General features: G+C 40.6%; 1 protein-coding gene across 1 annotated transcript in view; it reads left to right on the top strand.

The window, feature by feature from the left end:
• Nucleotides 1–18,581, top strand: part of KATNBL1 (katanin regulatory subunit B1 like 1) — a 58,846-nt gene that overhangs the window by 29,859 nt on the left and 10,406 nt on the right. Inside the window, exons 2-4 of the mRNA XM_080680459.1 lie at nt 6,803–6,933; nt 12,196–12,236; nt 15,003–15,282. Coding sequence (XP_080536585.1) covers nt 6,817–6,933; nt 12,196–12,236; nt 15,003–15,282 — 438 coding nt within the window. The 5' untranslated portion in view covers nt 6,803–6,816. The remainder of the gene's footprint in view (nt 1–6,802; nt 6,934–12,195; nt 12,237–15,002; nt 15,283–18,581) is intronic.

Below are 18,581 nucleotides of genomic sequence, written 5' to 3'. Positions count from 1 at the left end.
TAGCAGGGGAGGGCAGTTGGGGGCAACCAGGCTGGGAGGGGAGGGCAGTTGGGGGCGAGATCAGGCCGGCAGGGGAGGGCAGTTGGGGGCAACCAGGCTGGGAGGGGAGGGCAGTTGGGGGCGAGATTAGGCCAGCAGGAGAGGGCTGTTGGGTGTGAGATTAGGCCAGCACAGGAGGGCAGTTGGGGGCAACCAGGCCAGCAGGGGAGGGCAGGTAGGGGCGATCTGGCAGGCAGGCAGGTGAGCAGTTAGGAGCCAGCAGTCCCAGATTGTGAGAGGGATGTCCAATTGGAGAGGATGCAGGCTGGGCTGAGGCCCCCCCCCCCCCCCGCCCCATGCATGAATTTCGTGCACCGGGCCTCTAGTATATAATAAAAGCCCAGCGATGGAATGGCGGAACGACTGGTCGACCAGTCACTATGATGCACACTGACACCAGGGGGCAGACGCTCAAAGCAGGAGCTGTCCCCTGATGGTCAGTGCACTTCCACAGTGGGAGCGCCGCTCAGCTGACCGGGATGAGCGGCACTCCCACAGCGGGCTAATCCCCGCAGGTCATGCCCTCCACCAGTGCACACATCCCTCACACCGGGCCTCTAGTCCTAATATATAAAAACCCTGGGTCGTAACAACCAGTAACAAGTCAGTGCTGGTCCTGCTCCCAAGCAAGTGGTAAGGGGCAGGCAGAGGGGTTAGGGGTGATCAGGTAGGCGGGCCAGCGGTTAGGGGTGATCAGGTAGGTAGGCAAGCGGTTAGGGGCGATCAGGTAGGCAGATGGCCCCTCGCAGGGCTGGCCCCGCCCCCTCCCCCCCGCAAAAAAAGAGGAAGGCCTAGGCTAGCCAAGCCATTGCACCCCAGCCTGTCGCCTTCAGAGGGAGGCCACTGGTGGCAGGGGGGCGGGCAGCGGTGCACAGATGGCAAGCAGTGGCAGCAGCGGGGGTGGGGCCAGCTGCTTGCAGCCTGGGGAAGGAAAGCCCTGATAGGCCCTGACCTCAGGCCAGTCCTAGGGTGCACCGAGGTGTCCTGGATTGTGAGAGGGTGCAGGCCAGGCTGAGGGCCCACCCCCCTGAGTGCACAAATTTTTGTGCACCGGGCCTCTAGTATAATGTAAATGAGATACTGAATATAAAGCATCTATAGTTCCATGTTAACACATTGCGGACAGATCACGAGAATTCTAGTGTTTTCTGGTCTAAGGCTTGTGACCAATCATGAGAATTCTTTAAAAAGATAATAGCTTGTAAGAACATGTAATAAATAACTTCAAAATGCATTTGGTATTTAATTTTAAAACGTGCCTTTAACATTTATGTAAAACGTTTTTGTACTCATTCAATAGAAACTTATCTGGCCACTGGGTAAAGCTAGTAATAAAACTACTGGTCTGCAATGTGTTAAGTGATAAAATGGTGGTAGCTATTATTTTATTGGAAATTGTTATTGTCACACCACCAATTTTAAGCTTTCAAAATTAGTTTTCAAATTAGTATTCTTTAGTAATGTTTGTTTTCTTTTAAAATTTGTAAAATCTTAAATCAGTTACTAATTCTTTAGGAATTTAATAATCTTAGTGAAATAGGACAATTACCTCACCTTTAGGCTGTTATCCTTTAATTATTATTCTGTATTTATTTTTAACATATGAATGACATTAGAGACCTCTTTTTCTAATTACTTTTATTTTATTTTATTTTTTTTAATTTAATAAATCTTTATTGTTCAGATTATTACAATTGTTTCTCCTTTTTCCCCCCATAGCTCACCTCCACCCAGTTCCCACCCCACCCTTTGCCCTTATCTCCCCCCACACTGTCCTCATCCATAGGTGTATGATTTTTGTCCAGTCTCTTCCCGCACCCCTCATACCTCTTTCCCCCTGAGAATTATCAGTCCACTCCCTTTCTATGCCCCTGATTCTATTATATTCACCAGTTTATTCTGTTCCTCAGATTTTTAATTCATTTGATTTTTAGGGTCACTTGTTGATAGGTATGTATTTGTTGTTCATAATTTTTCTCTTTACTTTTTTCTTCTTCCTCTTCTTAAATAATACCTTTCAGCATTTCATATAATACTGGTTTGGTGGTGATGAACTCCTTTAGCTTTTTCTTATCTGTGAAGCTCTTTATCTGACCATAAATTCTGTATAATAGCTTTGCTGGGTAGAGTAGTCTTGGTTGTAGGTTCTTGCTAGTCATCACTTTGAATATTTCTTGCCACTCGCGTCTGGCCTGCATAGTTTCTGTTGAGAAATCAGCTGACAATCGTATGGGTGCTCCCTTGTAGGTAATTAACTGTTTTTCTCTTGCTGCTTTTAATATTCTCTCTTTGTCTTTTGCTCTTGGCATTTTAATTATGATGTGTCTTGGTGTGGTCCTCTTTGGATTCCTTTTGTTTGGGGTTCTGTGCGCTTCCTGGACTTGTAAGTCTATTTCTTTCACCAGGTGGGGGAAGTTTTTTGTCATTATTTCTTCAAATAGGTTTTCAGTATCTTGCTCTTTCTCTTCTTCTGGCACCCCCATAATTCTGATGTTGGTACGCTTGAAGTTGTCCCAGAGGCTTCTTACACTATCTTCAACTTTTTGGATTCTTTTTTCTTTTTTTCTGTTTTTCCGGTTGAGTGTTTTTTGCTTCTTTGTATTTCAAATCTTTGCCTTGATTCTTGCATTCCTCTAGTCTGCTGTTGGGTCTCTGTATAATATTTTTTATTTCAGTCAGTGTATGTTTAATTTCTAGTTGGTCCTTTTTCATATCTTCGAGGGTCTCGTTATATTTATCGGCCTTTTCTAGGATATTCTTGAAAAGCCTTATAACCGAGGTTTTGAATTCTATATCCAGTCGTTTGTTTTCCTCCATTTCTTTCGTTTGTGATCTGTTTCTTCGTCTCCCCATTTTTCACTGCTTCCCTGAGTTGGTAAGGTAGCTTTGTGTGCTAGGTTTCCTATATGGCCCAGTGGGTCGGCCTCCCCAGTTAACCTGAGGTGGACACTCTTGATGCACCCCTTTGTGGACTGTGTGTACAGCCTTGTTGTAGTTAAGTCTTGATTGTTGTTGGTATCACTGGGAGGAATAGACCTCCAGGCCAGTTGGCTGTGAGGATCAGCTGTGTCTACGCTGGGAGAAGTTTGGTGCTGGAGACAGCCTTATAGGATTAGCCTTGCCAGATTGCAAAAGCCTCTGTGCTCAGCTTTGAAGGGGTGGAGTCTCAGGGCGGAGCAGACAGTCTTGGCTTCCAGTCAGCCCTGCCCTTGTGCGCAAGTCTCTAGACCTCTGCCTTCCGCGGTTCCCAAGTTTCCGCCTTACAGTCCAGATTTCCCCCATAAGAGCGTGGGTCCCCAGGGGCTTGCCTGGAACTGCGGTTCAGTGCAGTCGGGGTCTTCCTTCCCCCTCCCGCCAGAGAAAGCCAGCCAGGCACTCCGCCACCCTTCCTCTCTGCGTGCGTGTCTCCGTACCTCAGCCCTTTGCCGCTCCTTCTCCGTGAGCTTTCCTCTTTCCTTCTAGTTGTAGAATTTCCACTCAGCCAGCTTTCCTGTGGTTCTGGATGGTGTCCGTTCTGTCTTTTAGTTGTAGTTTTGAAATTGTTGTGCGGGGCAGCAGTTTAGGTGCTTACCCATCTTGGTTTCTCCTCTAATTACTTTTATTTCTCAAGGTTCTTTTGTGATAAAGGCAACTTCATATTATATTATTCATTTGTATTAAGCTTTTTTGGGGGGGGGGGTTGTTTTGTTAATCCTCACTGGAGGTTATTTTTTCATTGATTTTTTTAGAGTGAGTGGAAACGAAGGGGAGGGAAGGGGAGGGAGAGAGAGAGAGAGAGAAACATTGATGTGATGCCAGGGATCGAGCCTGCAAATGAAGTATGTGCCCTAGCCCGGAATTGAACCCAGGCCCTTAAGTCCGAGGGCTGAAGCTCTATCCACTGAGCAAAACCGGCTAGGGCAACTTCATATTTATTGATGAATTGGATTCCAAAAAGTTGACTTTTTATAGGCTGAATAGTAATCAGGTTGCATCATTTGACAGAAACCAAGGTCTACTCTAATAGTAATTAATTTCCAGTGGTCTTAGTTCATTTGTTTTTTGCCTCATTTGTGTTTCAGGGATGCAGTTTGTTCTTATCTCTTAAAGATTTTTTTAAAGTCAGATTTATTGAGATGTAATATACATGTAATAAAATTTTACACAGTTTATATTGCTTGGTTTTGGCAGTTGGGTAACTACCACCATAATCAAGATAGAAAAGTTTTTTTGTGAAGTTTAATCATCACTGATGTCAATATTTTTAGATAGATATCTATGTATATACTAGAGGCCCGGTGCATGAAAATTCATACACTGGTGGGGGGGTCCATCAGCCTGGCTTGCCCCCTCTCACAGTCCGGGAGCCCTCAGGGGCGGGAGGCGACCCGGCGATCAGGGGAAGGCAACGCCCACATCACACCTCTGCTGCTGCCACTGCCAGTAGCGCAAGCCTTGGCTTTACTTGGTTACCTGAGCCTCGGGTGGCCGTGAGGCTTGCCTGCACCTCAGGCCGGCCCTGGGCGGCCGGGCAGCCGCCATCCAAGGCTTGCCTGCACTCGGGCTGGCACTGGGCACTGGGCAGCCACCATCAGAGGCTTGTCTGTGCCTCGGGCCGGCCCTGGGTGGCTGGTGGGCTGAGGGGACTGGGGGACTCTGGAAGCAGGTGCATGGAGCAGCCGGACCCGCCTGGGAGCAGGCCCGGCTGTGTCGTGTGCCTGCTGTGTCGCGCGCCTGCTGCCCCGGTGGGGTTGAGGGGACTGGACGCTGCCATCTTGTGGCTGTGGGCGCTGCCATCTTTGAGGGCGTGGCAGTCAATTGGCATATTCCCTCCTTATTGGCTGTGGGCTCCGCCATCTTTGTGAAGGCATGATGGTCAATTAGCACATTTTCTCTTTATTAGATAGGATGTGTTTTCCTCTGGGATTGAGCTTTTGCTCTCTTTTCTGAAGTCTATAAGCCTGGCTGCAGGCCTGTGTGAGGCAAGTGGTAGAATAAAGTTTAGAGGTCTTAGTATTTACTATGTAAACTTTCACTTGATCCTCTTTCCCACCCCCTTTTATAATATGCTCCTTTCGCCCTCATTCATGACTGGTGTTACCCATCCCAAAGATTGTGTTTTAAATTTTCCATAATATAAAACTAGTCTTTTACTGGAATGGGGAAGGGGATATAGGGATGGATCTAGGCGTCTTGGATATTCATGTTACTTGTTCTTAAGTCCACCTTTATCCTCACTTATTGAGGTCCTCAGTATTGCCAATTACTGAACCTTTTGGGGATTCTCCTTTTCACCTTTCTTCACTGTTGATTTAGGATTTGGCTTTTTCAGATCTGCCAAGTCATTTATCACTTCTGCTTTGCCATTTCTAAAATGTTGTTGCCACCCTAACCAGTTTGGCTCAGTGGATAGAGCGTCAGCGGACTCAAGGGTCCCAGGTTCGATTCCAGTCAAGGGCATGTACCTTGGTTGTGGGCACATACCCAGTAGGAATTGTGCAAGAGGCAGCTGATCGATGTTTCTCTCTCATCGATGTTTCTAACTCTCTCTCCCTCTCCCTTCCTCTCTGTAAAAAAACCAATAAAATATATTTAATAAATAAATAAATAAATAAAATGTTGCCATCATTTCCTCTTCTTTGTCCTTATGGGTTTTATGTGTTTAAAAACTTTTTTCTGTCATTGTAATGGGGTCTAGTCTCCTATTTTTAAATGTTTCTCTTCCCTTAAAAAAAAAAGTCTTGACCCCTGTTTTTCAGTTGGTTGGAACATTGTCCTGTATACCAAAAAGTTGCTGGTTCAATTCCTGGTCAGGGCACATACCTAAGCTGCAGGTTCTATCCTGGATCTCGATCTCTCTCTCTCACATCCCTTCTCTCTAAAGTCAATAAGCATATCCTCAGGTGAGGATTAACAAAAAAAAAAAAAGCTTAGCTCATGAACAAACCCTTTATGATCTAGATTGTGCCTATCTCTTCCAGCCTCATTTCTCACTGTGCTGTAATCCACTCCCAGCCTAAGCTCCAGTCACATGCATCTGCTTAAGATAATGCCAGACAAACCATGTTGCTTCATGCCTTTCAATTCTGCACATGCTGTTTGTTATTTAAGACTTTCCTCAGTGAAGTTTTGCTCACTCATATGGATGTCCCTCAGTCAGTGCTTATTGTATCAATGTAGTTGTTTATTTACTTTTTTAAAAGTCTCATCTGAGAGGTTTCTTAACCTGGAGTACATTGGATTATTTTTTTCAAAGGTAGAAGAAAGCTTTGGAGAGCTAGCTTCAAGAATGAAAGAAAAATGTAAGGGTTAGGCATAAACAAGTCAGATATATATAGTTTGATTTTGGTTCCTCTGTCTGCTGCTTGGGGTGGTATATGTGATTTGGTTAAAAAATTTTAGGCTTCTGTAGATTTGGATGCCATAATTACTACTATACACATGGACTTGATTTCATGACCTGTAAGTTTAAATTTAATATATGGCTAGTGATATGGAAAATGGGGAGATTGACATTTTGTGTTGGGCCAAAATACATGCCATGTTATTATTACTGGTGACGTCTAAAAAGAATGAGAACAGAAAGACCCTTAATTTCATGAAATGCCCTACTCTGTATTTAAGGTTTTTAAAAGTGTGTAGATTAGAACTGTGTTCTCTGCTTTACTCATAAGCTGTTTTTACATAGCAAGCTGTTTTCCTATTTTTGTATGTTTATTAAGGAAATAGTTAGACTCTTTTGCTTTTTGTATTTTCCATTTATTCTTTTTATTTTGTTGTCTAGGTATTTAAGAGATTATGGCATCTGAAACCCACAATGTTAAAAAACGGAACTTTTATAATAATATTGAGGATCATTCCATTGATCGTCCTAGAAAAAGGATCTCTAATTTCACTAATAAGAACATGAAGGAGGTAAGTCCACATTTTCTAGGTAACAGGTAAGACAGTATTTTAGTCTGTTCAGGCTAAGAATACCATGACAGAATACTATAGACTGGATGGCTTTAAACAACAGAAATTTATTTCTTACAACTCTAGAGGCTGGGAAGTTCAAGATCAAGGCCCAGACAGATTTGGTGTCTGGTGATTGTCTTTTCACTGTGTCTTAGCATGGTGGAAGGGGTAATAGAGCTCTCTGGGGTCTCTTTTATAAGACCAGTATCTCATTCATGACCCAGTCACCTTTCAAAAGCCCAGCCTCCTAATAGGATTTCAACAGGAATTTTGGGGAGACACAGGTTTTTTTTATTTCATCACAGACAATTTAAACTATTAGGCGTATGGGTAATTCTGGTTAAATTATTTAAAAAACAAGAGATACCAATTCTGTTTAACTTGCCAGTATTAAGTAGAATTAATGAAATATTGAAAACTTTATATTCTGAAAGCTCTAAAAAATTTTTGGCCCGTATACTGTTCTGGTAGGATATAATTTTGATATTTTAGTTTAATATTAAAGAATATTTTTAATTTTTAAAATTATTATTTATTTATTTTTATTGTCTAAAATTTTACATATGTCTCTTTTTTCTCCACTTGACCACTCCCCCACCCCCAACCTCCCACCCCCACAGTCATTCCCACCCCACAGCCATTCCCACCCCGGGCAAGCCCCCGCTGCCCCAGTGTCTGTGTCCACTGGTTATGCTAATATGTATGCATACAAGTCCTTTAGTTGCTCTCTAACCCCCTCTCCCCTACCATTTGTCTCTAGATCTATTCTTGTTTATCAAATTATGTTGATCATTATATCCCACATATGAGTGAGATCATGTGATATTTATCTTTCACCGACTGGCTTATTTCACTTAACATAATGCTCTCCAGTTCCATCCATGTTGTTGCAAATGGTAAAAGTTCCTTCTTTTTCATAGCGGCATAGTATTCCATTGTGTAGATGTACCATAGTTTTCTAATCCACTCATCTGCTGATGGGCACTTAGGCTGTTTCCAAATCTTAGCTATGGTAAATTGTGCTGCTATGAACATAGGAGTGCATATATCCTTTCTGATTGGTGTTTCTAGTTTCTTGGGATATAGTCCTAGAAGTGGGATTACTGGGTCAAATGGTAGTTCCATTTTTAACTTTTTGAGGAAACTCCATACTGTTCTCCACAGTGGCTGCACCAGTCTGTATTCCCACCAGCAGTGCACGAGGGTTCCTTTTTCTCCACATCCTCTCCAGCACTTGTCGTTTGTTGATTTGTTGATGATAGCCATTCTGACAGGTGTGAGATGGTACCTCATTGTTGTTTTGATTTGCATATCTCGGATGATTAGTGACTTTGAGCAGGTTTTCATGTCTCTGGGCCTTCTGTATGTCCTCTTTCAAAAAGTGTCTTCTTAGATCCTTTGACCATTTTTTTGATTGGATTGATTATCTTCCTTTTGTTAAGTTGTATGAGTTCTCTGTAAATTTTGGAGATTAAACGCTTATCTGAAATATTATTGGCAAATATGTTCTCCCATGCAGTGGGCTTTCTTGTTGTTTTGTTGATGGTTTCTTTTGCTGTGCAGAAGCTTTTTATTTATTTTTTATCTTTAATTGCTCACTAATTATTTTTTGTATATATTTTAAGAAAAGATATGCCAGGAAACAGTTATAAATATGTGTATTATATAAATGTGTATATAAAATGTATATTTAACCATCACTGCTTCCTCTTTCCTTACTGTCAATAATTTGGTTGAAGTCTCGGGACTGCTTATCTTTTTTTTTTTTTAATAAATCTTTATTGTTCAGATTATTACAATTGTTCCTCTTTTTTCCCCCCATGCCTCCCCTCAACCCAGTTCCCACCCCACCCTCTGCCCTTACCCCCCCTGACTGTCCTCATCCATAGGTGTACGATTTTTGTCCAGTCTCTTCCCACACCTCCCACACCCCTTTCCCCCCGAGAATTGTCAGTTCACTCCCTTTCTATGCCCCTGATTCTGTTATATTCACCAGTTTATTCTGTTCATCAGATTTTTTATTCACTTGATTTTTAGATTTACTTGTTGATAGATATGTATTTGTTGTTCATAATTTTTATCTTTACCTTTTTCTTCTTCCTCCTCTTCTTAAAGAATACCTCTTCTTCATATAATACTGATTTGACAGTGATGAACTCCTTTAGCTTTTTCTTATCTGTGAAGCTCTTTATCTGACCATCAATTCTGAATGAGAGCTTTGCTGGGTAGAGTAATCTTGGTTGTAGGTTCTTGCTATTCATCACTTGGAATATTTCTTGCCACTCCCTTCTGGCCTGCATAGTTTCTGTTGAGAAATCAGCTGACAATCGTATGGGTGCTCCCTTGTAGGTAATTAACTGTTTTTCTCTTGCTGCTTTTAATATTCTCTCTTTGTCTTTTGCTCTTGGCATTTTAATTATAATGTGTCTTGGTGTGGTCCTCTTTGGATTCCTTTTGTTTGGGGTTCTGTGCGCTTCCTGGACTTGTAAGTCTATTTCTTTCACCAGGTGGGGGAAGTTTTCTGTCATTATTTCTTCAAATAGGTTTTCAGTATCTTGCTCTCTCTCTTCTTCTGGCACCCCCATAATTCTGATGTTGGTACGCTTGAAGTTGTCCTAGAGGCTCCTTACACTATCTTCATATTTTTGGATTCTTTTTTCTTTTTGCTTTTCCAGTTGAGTGTTTTTTGCTTCTTTGTATTTCAAATCTTTGACTTGATTCTTGAGATCCTCTAGTCTGCAGTTGGATCTCTGTATATTATTATTATTTTTTTAAAATATATTTTATTGATATTTTACAGAGAGGAAGGGAGAGGGATAGAGAGCTAGAAACATCGATGAGAGAGAAACATCGATCAGCTGCCTCCTGCACACCTCCCACTGGGGATGTGCCCGCAACCAAGGTACATGCCCTTGACCGGAATCGAACCTGGGACCCTTCAGTCCGCAGGCCGACGCTCTATCCACTGAGCCAAACTGATTTCGGCTGTATATTATTTTTTATTTCAGTCAGTGTATGCTTAATTTCTAGTTGGTCCTTTTTCATATCCTCGAGGGTCTCACTAAATTTATAGGCCTTTTCTAGAAAATTCTTGAAAAACCTTATAACTGTGGTTTTGAACTCTATATCCAGTAGTTTGCTTTCCTCCATTTCTTTCTTATGACCTGTTTCTTTGTCTCCGCATTTTGGCTGCTTCCCTGAGTTGATAGAGTGGCTTTGTGTGCTAGGTGTCCTATAGGGCCCAGTGGCTCAGCCTCCCCAGGTTCCTGAGGTGGACACTCTTGGTGCACCCCTTTGTGGGCTGTGTGCACAGTCTTGTTGTAGTTAAGCCTTGATTGCTGTTGGTATCACTGGGAGGAATTGACCTCCAGGCTAATTGGCTGTGAGAATCAGCTGTGTCTACGGTGGGAGAACTTCTGTGCTGGAGACACCCTTATGAGGCAAGACTTGCTTCAGTGGGGCTTTGGTGCTCACTGAGTTTCCCCCTTGTGTGTGTCCCTTATGGATATGAGGAGTTGTAATCTGGATGGTCCTACTCTGACCCCTGGGTACACTGGCTCTTGGATCTCCAAGGAGGTGCTAATTTAGCCTCTGCCTGAGGCCACCCAGCAGGAGCTATGGAGAGATCTGCAAATTCCTCTTCTTTGTTTGGGGTTTGGAGGTGCCCAGATGAGGCCCAGCTGTGAAGCAGTGCAAGCTGCTGTGGGGCCTTGGGCCTTCTTTTGGATGTTCTGGGTCTCTCTGACTCAGCTGCAGTTTGTTAGGTAAGTTTAGATTTCAAAGGACCAGGCCATTCATATGCAAAAGCTTCTGTGCACAGCTTGGATGGGGCAGAGTCTCAGGGCAGAGTAAACAGCAATGGCTTCCCGTCAGTCCTGCCCTAAGAGGCCCCCGGGTCTCAGTGTCCCTCGGTAAACGCTGCAAGCACCTCTGAGAGAAAGCTGCCCTCGAGTTCTGCCCACTGCCAGACAGTCCATTTTCTCCCCGTATGAGTCTGGGTCCCCAGAGTCTCGCCCAGAACTGGAGTTCAGAGCAGTTGGGAGCTTGTGTCTCTCTCTGGATTGAAAAAGCCAGCCGCATACTCAGTTGCCAGCCCTCTCCGCACGCACCCCTCCGTACCTCTGCACTTTATTTCCGCAGCTCCTCTGAGTCTCAGTGTGCTTTTCTTTTCCCTTCTAGTTATAGAATTTCCACTTAGCCAGCCTTCCTGTGGTTCTGGATGATGTCCGATTTGTCTTTTAGTTGTAGTTTGAAGTTGTTGTGTGAGGCAGCAAGTTCAGGTGTTTACCTATGCTGCCATCTTGGTTTCTCTCTAGAAGCTTTTTATTTTGATGTAGCCCCATTTGTTTATTTTCTCCTTAGTCTCCATTGCCCTAAGACCGTGTTCGGCAAACTGTGGCTCGTGAGCCACATGCGGCTCTTTGGCCCCTTGAGTGTGGCTCTTCCACAAAATACCACGGCCTGGGCGAGTCTATTTTGAAGAAGTGGCGTTAGAAGAAGTTTAAGTTTAAAAAATTTGGCTCTCAGAGGAAATTTCATTCGTTGTACTTTTGATATTTGGCTCTGTTGACTAATGAGTTTGCCGACCACTGCCCTAGGAGTTGTTTCTGTAAAGATATTGCTACGACATATGACTGCTATTTTGCTGCCTATGGAGTCTTGTAGAATTTTTATGGTTTCCCATCTTACATTCAAATCCTTTAGCCATTTTGAGTTTGTTTTTGTGTATAGTATAAGTTGGTGATCTAGTTTCATTTTTTTTCCGTGTATGTGTCCAAATTACCCAGCACCATTTATGAAAGAGACTGTTTTGACTCCATTGTATGCTCTTGCCTCCTTTGTCAAATATTAATTGAGCATAATGGCCTGGGTTGATTTCTGGATTAAAGAGGAATCTTAAAAGTGCTTTTTGTTCACCATTTTAAGACATATCAGCACTGATATAATTTCTCTTCAACCACATTAAAATTCAACTTATTAAGTATCCTGTAAATATAATATGTGACTAGTGGCATAGAAAATAGGGAGATAGATATACCAAAAACATCTATATACAATGTTGTTGTAACTAATGATTGAGATAAAGCATTAGAACAGAAAAAAATTTTAATCTGAAAAACTTAACTGTTGAATCTCAGATTTGTTAATATCAATCACAGAGTTTACATAGCTTTATTTAAAAACTTAAATGTGCTACAACTATCTATTTTAATTTTTCAGGTTAAGAAATCTCCAAAACAGTTGGCTGCTTACATAAATAGGTAAGAGCATTTTTAAAGTTTGTGGGAAACAGCAAATGTTGAAAGAAGGATAAGAGTAAAAATGGGGGAAAAATAAGTATTCTCTTTTATTAAAATAATTATTTTATTCTCAAACATTTCCTTTTTGCTAGTCATTGTGCTAAACACATCAATATTATCTCTAATAGTTACCACAGTCCTACTGGGTAGGTTTCATTGCCCCCTAACAATTGATGAAGAAACCTAAAGATCAGAAAAGTTAAGTGATTTGGTCAGGGTTATGCACCCAGAAAGTGGTAAAAATGGCATTCATTCTCAGATTTGCCGAACTTTCTACTAAACCACTGTTTCTCAAAGTGTGATCTGAGGACCCTGGGGGTTCCTGAAGCCCTTTCAGGGAGTTTTTGAGGTTACTCTAGTCATATCAATACTAAGACATTATTCACCTTTTTCATTTTTATTCTCTTACAAGTGTATAGTAGAGTTTTCCAGAGGCTACATTTGATATCACAATAGATTGAATGGAGAAGGAAATAATGAGAATCCAGCTGTCTTCTGTTAAATAAGATATTAGAGATTTTGTAAAGATACAGAATAATGCCATTCTTCTCACTGTGTGTGTGTGTGTGTGTGTGTGTGTGTGTGTGTGTGTGTGTGTGCGCGCGATTTTATAAAAATATTCTGTGTGAGCCTTGGCCGCTGTGGCTCGGTTGCGCATCGTCCTATGCACCAAAAAGGTTGCTGGTTCGATTCCCAAACAGGGCACATGCCTGGATCCCCGATCGAGGGGATTGATGTTTCACTTTCACATCAGTCTTTCTTTTTCTCTCTCTGTCTCCCTTCCTCTCTCTGTCTTAAAGTCAATAAAAATATTTTTAAAAAATCTGTGTTAATCAGTAACAAGTCTATTATTAATTAAAAAATATATTTCTTTATTGATTTCAGAGAGGAAAGGAGTGGGAGAGAGAGATAGAAACATCAATGATGAGAGAGAATCATTGATCAGCTGCCTCCTGCATGCCCCCTACTGGGGATCGAGCCCACAACCCAGGCATGTGCCTTTGGCTGGAATTGAACCTGGGACCCTTCAGTCCGCAGGCTGATGCTCTATTCACTGAGCCAAACCAGCGAGGGCAAGTCTATTATTTTTAAATGAATTAACACATTTTCTCAGTTTTAGTTCCTAATACAGTAAGTATCAAATATTTCCCACATAAAAAAATTATTTTGAGACCTCAAGAATTTAAAAAATTTTTAAATTAAATTTATTGGGGTGAATTGGTTAATAAACTTAATATAGGTTGGTTTCAAGTGTTCAATTCTAATACATCATCTGTATATTGCATTGTGTGCTCACCACCCAAAGTCTATTCTTCCGTTACCGACTCCCTTTATCCTTTACTACCTTCCCACCTACCTTTTTCTCTGGTAACCACTATACTGTTATCTATGTCGATAGTTTTGTTTGTTCATTTGTTGTTTTCAGTTTTATATCCCACATATGTATGAATTCATATGGTTCTTGACTTTTTCCATATGACTTATTTTGCATAGTATGATATTCCCAAGATCCATCCATGTTGTCAGGAATGGCGGTATTTCATCTTTTCTTGTGGCTGAGTAGTATTCCATTGTATAAATATACAACAGCTTCTTTATCAAATCATCTATCGAAGGACATTTCCGTTGTTTCCTTATCTTCGCCACCGTGAATAATGCTGCACTGAACATGGGAGTGCATATGTCTTTTAAAATAAATTAAGTTTTTTGTGTAGATACCCAGAAGAGGGGTTGCTGGGTCCTAGGATAACTCTATTCTTAGCTTTTTTGGGAACGTCCATATTGTTTTCCATAGTAGCTGTACCAGTTTACATTCCCACTAGCAGTGAATAAGGGTATTTTTCTCTGCAACTTCTCCAACACTTGTTATCTCTTGTCTTGTTAATAGCCATCCTAACAGGTCTGAGGTGCTATCTCATTGTAGTTTTGATTTGCATTTTCCTAATAGCTAATGAAATTTGAACACATCTTTTCATATATCTGTTGGCCATTTCTACGTCTTATTGGGAGAAGTGTCTGTTCAGGAGACTTTAAGAATTTGTAAGAGTGCAAAACCTCCCGAGGCCAAAACTTTTGAAAACCACTATACTAAACCATGAGATGTGGTTTCTTATTCAAATAAAATTAAGTATACTTCAACTTAATAATAATAAACTTTAAAATATTCAAATTAATTATTTGTCACTTTGTTAGAAAAAGTTTAGGTGATTAGAAATTGTTATAATTTTCTTACTCCAAAAATGGCCTGTAATATTTCATTTTAAAAGCATCTAGTTGCCCTAACCAGTTTGGCTCAGTGGATAGAGCGTCGGCCTGCGGATTCAAGGGTCCCAGGTTCGATTCTGGTCAAGGGCATGTACCTTGGTTGCGGGCACATACCCATTGGGGAGTGTGCAGGAGGCAGCTGATTAATGTTTCTCTCTCATCGATATTTCTAACTCTCTATCCCTCTCCCTTCCTCTCTGTAAAAAATCAATAAAATATATTTTTAAAAATTAAAAGCATCTAGTTATTATGCCTCTTTATTTTCATTTGGTATAAATTATCGTCCTGTTCATTGCTTTTCAGATGGTTTGTAATTTCCCTCTTTAATCTAAAATTTAAGATTTTTAAAAATTCTGTTTACTTCTAATTTCACTGGATTGTAATCACAAAATGTGGCCTATTAAATCTTTCTGTTTAAAAACTTTTAAAGGTTTTAATGTGGATCTTTTTTCATTTTTACAGAACAGTTGGACACGCTGTTAAAAGCCCAGATAAACTACATAAGGTGATCTATCACAGAAAGAAAGTTCATTATTCTTTTCCAAATTCTTGTTTTAAAAAGAAACAGTCCCCTAGAAGTGGGGGCTGTGACATGGCAAATAAAGAAAATGAACTGGCTTGTGCAGGCCACCTGCCTGAAAAATTACACCATGATAGTCGAACATATTTGCTTAACTCCAGTGATTCTGGTTCTTCACAGACAGAAAGCGCATCATCAAAATACAGTGGGTTTTTTTCTGAGGTAAGTTAAGTTTGTAAACTTAACTTTTATTATTGCTATACTCTTGTTTTTTTCTTTGTCATATTCTGCTATTTGAATAATTGCCACACATTGAATTCAGATTTATTTGAATGATTGTAACTCCTGACACAGTTTTCCTGATTAACCAAATTTGACTCAGTAGTTTATTCCATTTCTCTTAAATTAGTGATATCTGAGGTAACTTCAAATGATTGACAAGCCGCTGTAAATACCCAGAATGACAGGTTGGCCAGTAGAGATTTAAAGGAAGGTAAAAGAAATCTTGCTTACAAAGTAGACCACCAGCCTGGCTGGCATTGTTGAGTGTCAACCTATGAACTAGGAGGTTACAGTTCAATTCTTGGTCAGGGCACATACCTGGATTGTGGGCTTGATCCCCCATGGCAGGTGTAAAAGAGGCAGCTGATCAATGATTCTTTCTCGTCATTGTTGTCTCCCGCTCCCGCTCCCTCTCCCTCTCCCTTTCCCTCCTTCTCTGAAATCATTAAAAATATATTTAAAAAAAAAGTGGACCACCAAAACCAGTTATCCAAACACATTTTGTTGGGCTCTCAAAATTACCTAGTAGACATTTTATTTTGGCGAACCTACTAAGGTATGCTGTTCTTCTGGCTCTGGCAAAATTAGTTATTTGAATAGGCTCAAGGGAATTTTTAGGGGATGATAAAAACATTCTAAAACTGGATTGTTATGATGGTGGCGCAACTCTGTAAACTGGTTATAATAATTGAATCACATACTTTTAATGGATGAGTTTTATGGTCTGTAACTTATATCTCAAGAAAGTAATTTATAAGAATCATTTGAAAAAATGGTTTGATAAAGTTTATAATAATTATTACTTGTTTATTGTATATGTTGTAGAAAATAAACCCAAAGGAAAAAATTATCCATAATCTCAACATTTGGAAATAACAGTATTAAATTTTATTTATTTATTATTTTTTAAATAAATTTTTATTGATTTCAGAGAGGAAATCCGAGAGAGAGAGAGATAAAAACATCAGTGATGAGAGAGAATCATTAATGGGCTGCCTCCTGCACACCCCACACAAGGGATTGAGCCCGTAGCCTGGGCATGTGCCCTAACTAGAATCAAACTGTGACCTCCTGGTTGGTTGCTCAATGTTCAACCGCTAAGCCATGCCAGTTGGGCTTTATTTATTTACTAGAGGCCCGGTGCATGAAAATTCATGTACTGGAGGGGGGTCCCTCAGCCCTGCCTGCCCCCTCTCACAATCTGGGAGCCCTCAGGGGCGGGAGGCAACCTGGCGATCAGGGGAAGGCGACGCCCCATCACACCTCTGCTGCTGCCACTGCTGGCAGTGCAAGCCTCGGCTAGCCCTGGTTACCTGCGCCTTGGGCCGGCCCTAGGCAGCTGGGGGGCTGAGGGGACTGGGGGACTCTGGAGGCAGGTGCACAGAGAGGCTGGACCCGCCTGGGGGCAGGCCCAGCCTTGCCGTGTGCCTGCCACCCCGGCAGGGCTGAGGAGACTGGGTGCCGCCATCTTTGAGGGCAGGGCAGTCAATTAGCATATTCCCTCCTTATTGGCTGTGGGCGCTGCCATCTTTGTGATGGCATGAGGGTCAATTAGCATATTCCTTCTTTATTAGATAGGATTTTTAACAAAGCAAAAACATTTTTGTTTCATTCTAAGAAGGATTTTAACAGAAACCGTATACCTGAATGACATGTATATGTGAGTTTAAATTTAAGAACAATATACGCTACACAATGCATAATAGTTATTAGTCTGTAACATAGTATGGGAAGGGAGAGTTTATTATTTTCCTCCTTTTTTTTTTTATCAATTTCAGATGTTTCAGTTGTACTTAGATATTAATGGAAGCTTTCATCTGTCAAAGCTTTGTAAAAGAAGATGAGCCCTGCTCCCATGAATTGAGTAAATGATGAGTTCTGTTCTTACAGCTGTTTAAATTCTTGTTGAGCCTAAGAGGCACACTTGCCTCACCAAAGCAAGAATGTCAAAGAGATACACAGTCTTTTTTTTATTCTTCAATTATAGTTTATATTCAGTATTTTTAATGTATCTTTTCATACTGTACACATATTTTATAATTTGATGTTTAATAAATTTAGACATTTTTCCATGTGATTGACAGTTCTATAATTTTTTAATAGATACACAACATTACATTGAATATACCTTAATTTCTTTACTATGATTTGGTAAACTTAGTATTGTTTCTCTCTGGCATAACAGCTTTAAAAGCATTTTCTGTATCATACAAGCAGAAAAAGTTTTTTTTAACTAAAATGTCCATGCGTGGTATAGTTGAATGAAGATGAGCATCATATTTAGGATTATAATTACAAGTAAAGAAGAAATAAAGAAAGGTAGAAAATACATTATTATTAAACTAAAACCATAATGAAGTGATGCAAAAAAAAGATTCTTTTTGCCAGTGAAAATGTTCTCAAAAAATTTGATACTGAAATAATAGAAAGTTAGCAATGATAGGAGAATGAAGAAAGTGTGTATAGTATATGTAAGAAAAGAGGAAGGAAGGAAAATTTGGCTTAATATTGAATTATCATGGCGCCTAGAGAATAGGATGGTAACTAAACCTTAGTGTTAAAGAGAATCACTGTCATAATAATTCATTCACAAATATTTATTGAAGGTTCTCTACTGTGTAATGCATTCTGCAGGCTCTAAGGAGATAGATTGGTGGGTAAAAAGTAGACACTGCTCCTACTTTCATGTAGTTATAGAAGTGAAGTGGCCAACACTAATCAGATAATCATAGAAACTACATACCTTGAAGGAAAGGAACATGTAACTATATAACCTAGAAATCTGGCCTTGATTGGGATCTAGGTTGATTCCTCAGTTGAATTGAGAGAATAAACATTGAGTGCAAATGCCTTTAAAAAAATTTAAGTTGTGTATTTGAATTAGTGCCATGGTATAAGACATTTTTTCTTTTTTTTTTTTAAATAAATCTTTATTCAGATTATTACAATTATTTCTCCTTTTTCCCCCCATAGCTCCCCTCCACCCAGTTCCCACCCCACCTTCTGCCCTTACCTCCCCCGCACTGTCCTCATCCATAGGTGTATGATTTTTGTCCAGTCTCTTCATGAACCCCCCATACCCCTTTCCCCCTGAGAATTATCAGTCCACTCCCTTTCTATGCCCCTGATTCTATTATATTCACCAGATTATTCTGTTCCTCAGGTTTTTAATTCACTTGATTTTTAGGTTCACTTGTTGATAGATATGTATTTGTTGTTCATAATTTTTCTCTTTACTT

Source organism: Plecotus auritus (genome assembly GCF_963455305.1).
Source record: "Plecotus auritus genome assembly, chromosome: 1".
NCBI classification, from domain to species: Eukaryota; Metazoa; Chordata; class Mammalia; order Chiroptera; family Vespertilionidae; genus Plecotus; species Plecotus auritus.
The sequence above is the reverse complement of the archived record's forward strand: the minus strand, read 5'-3'. Positions and strand labels throughout refer to the sequence as shown.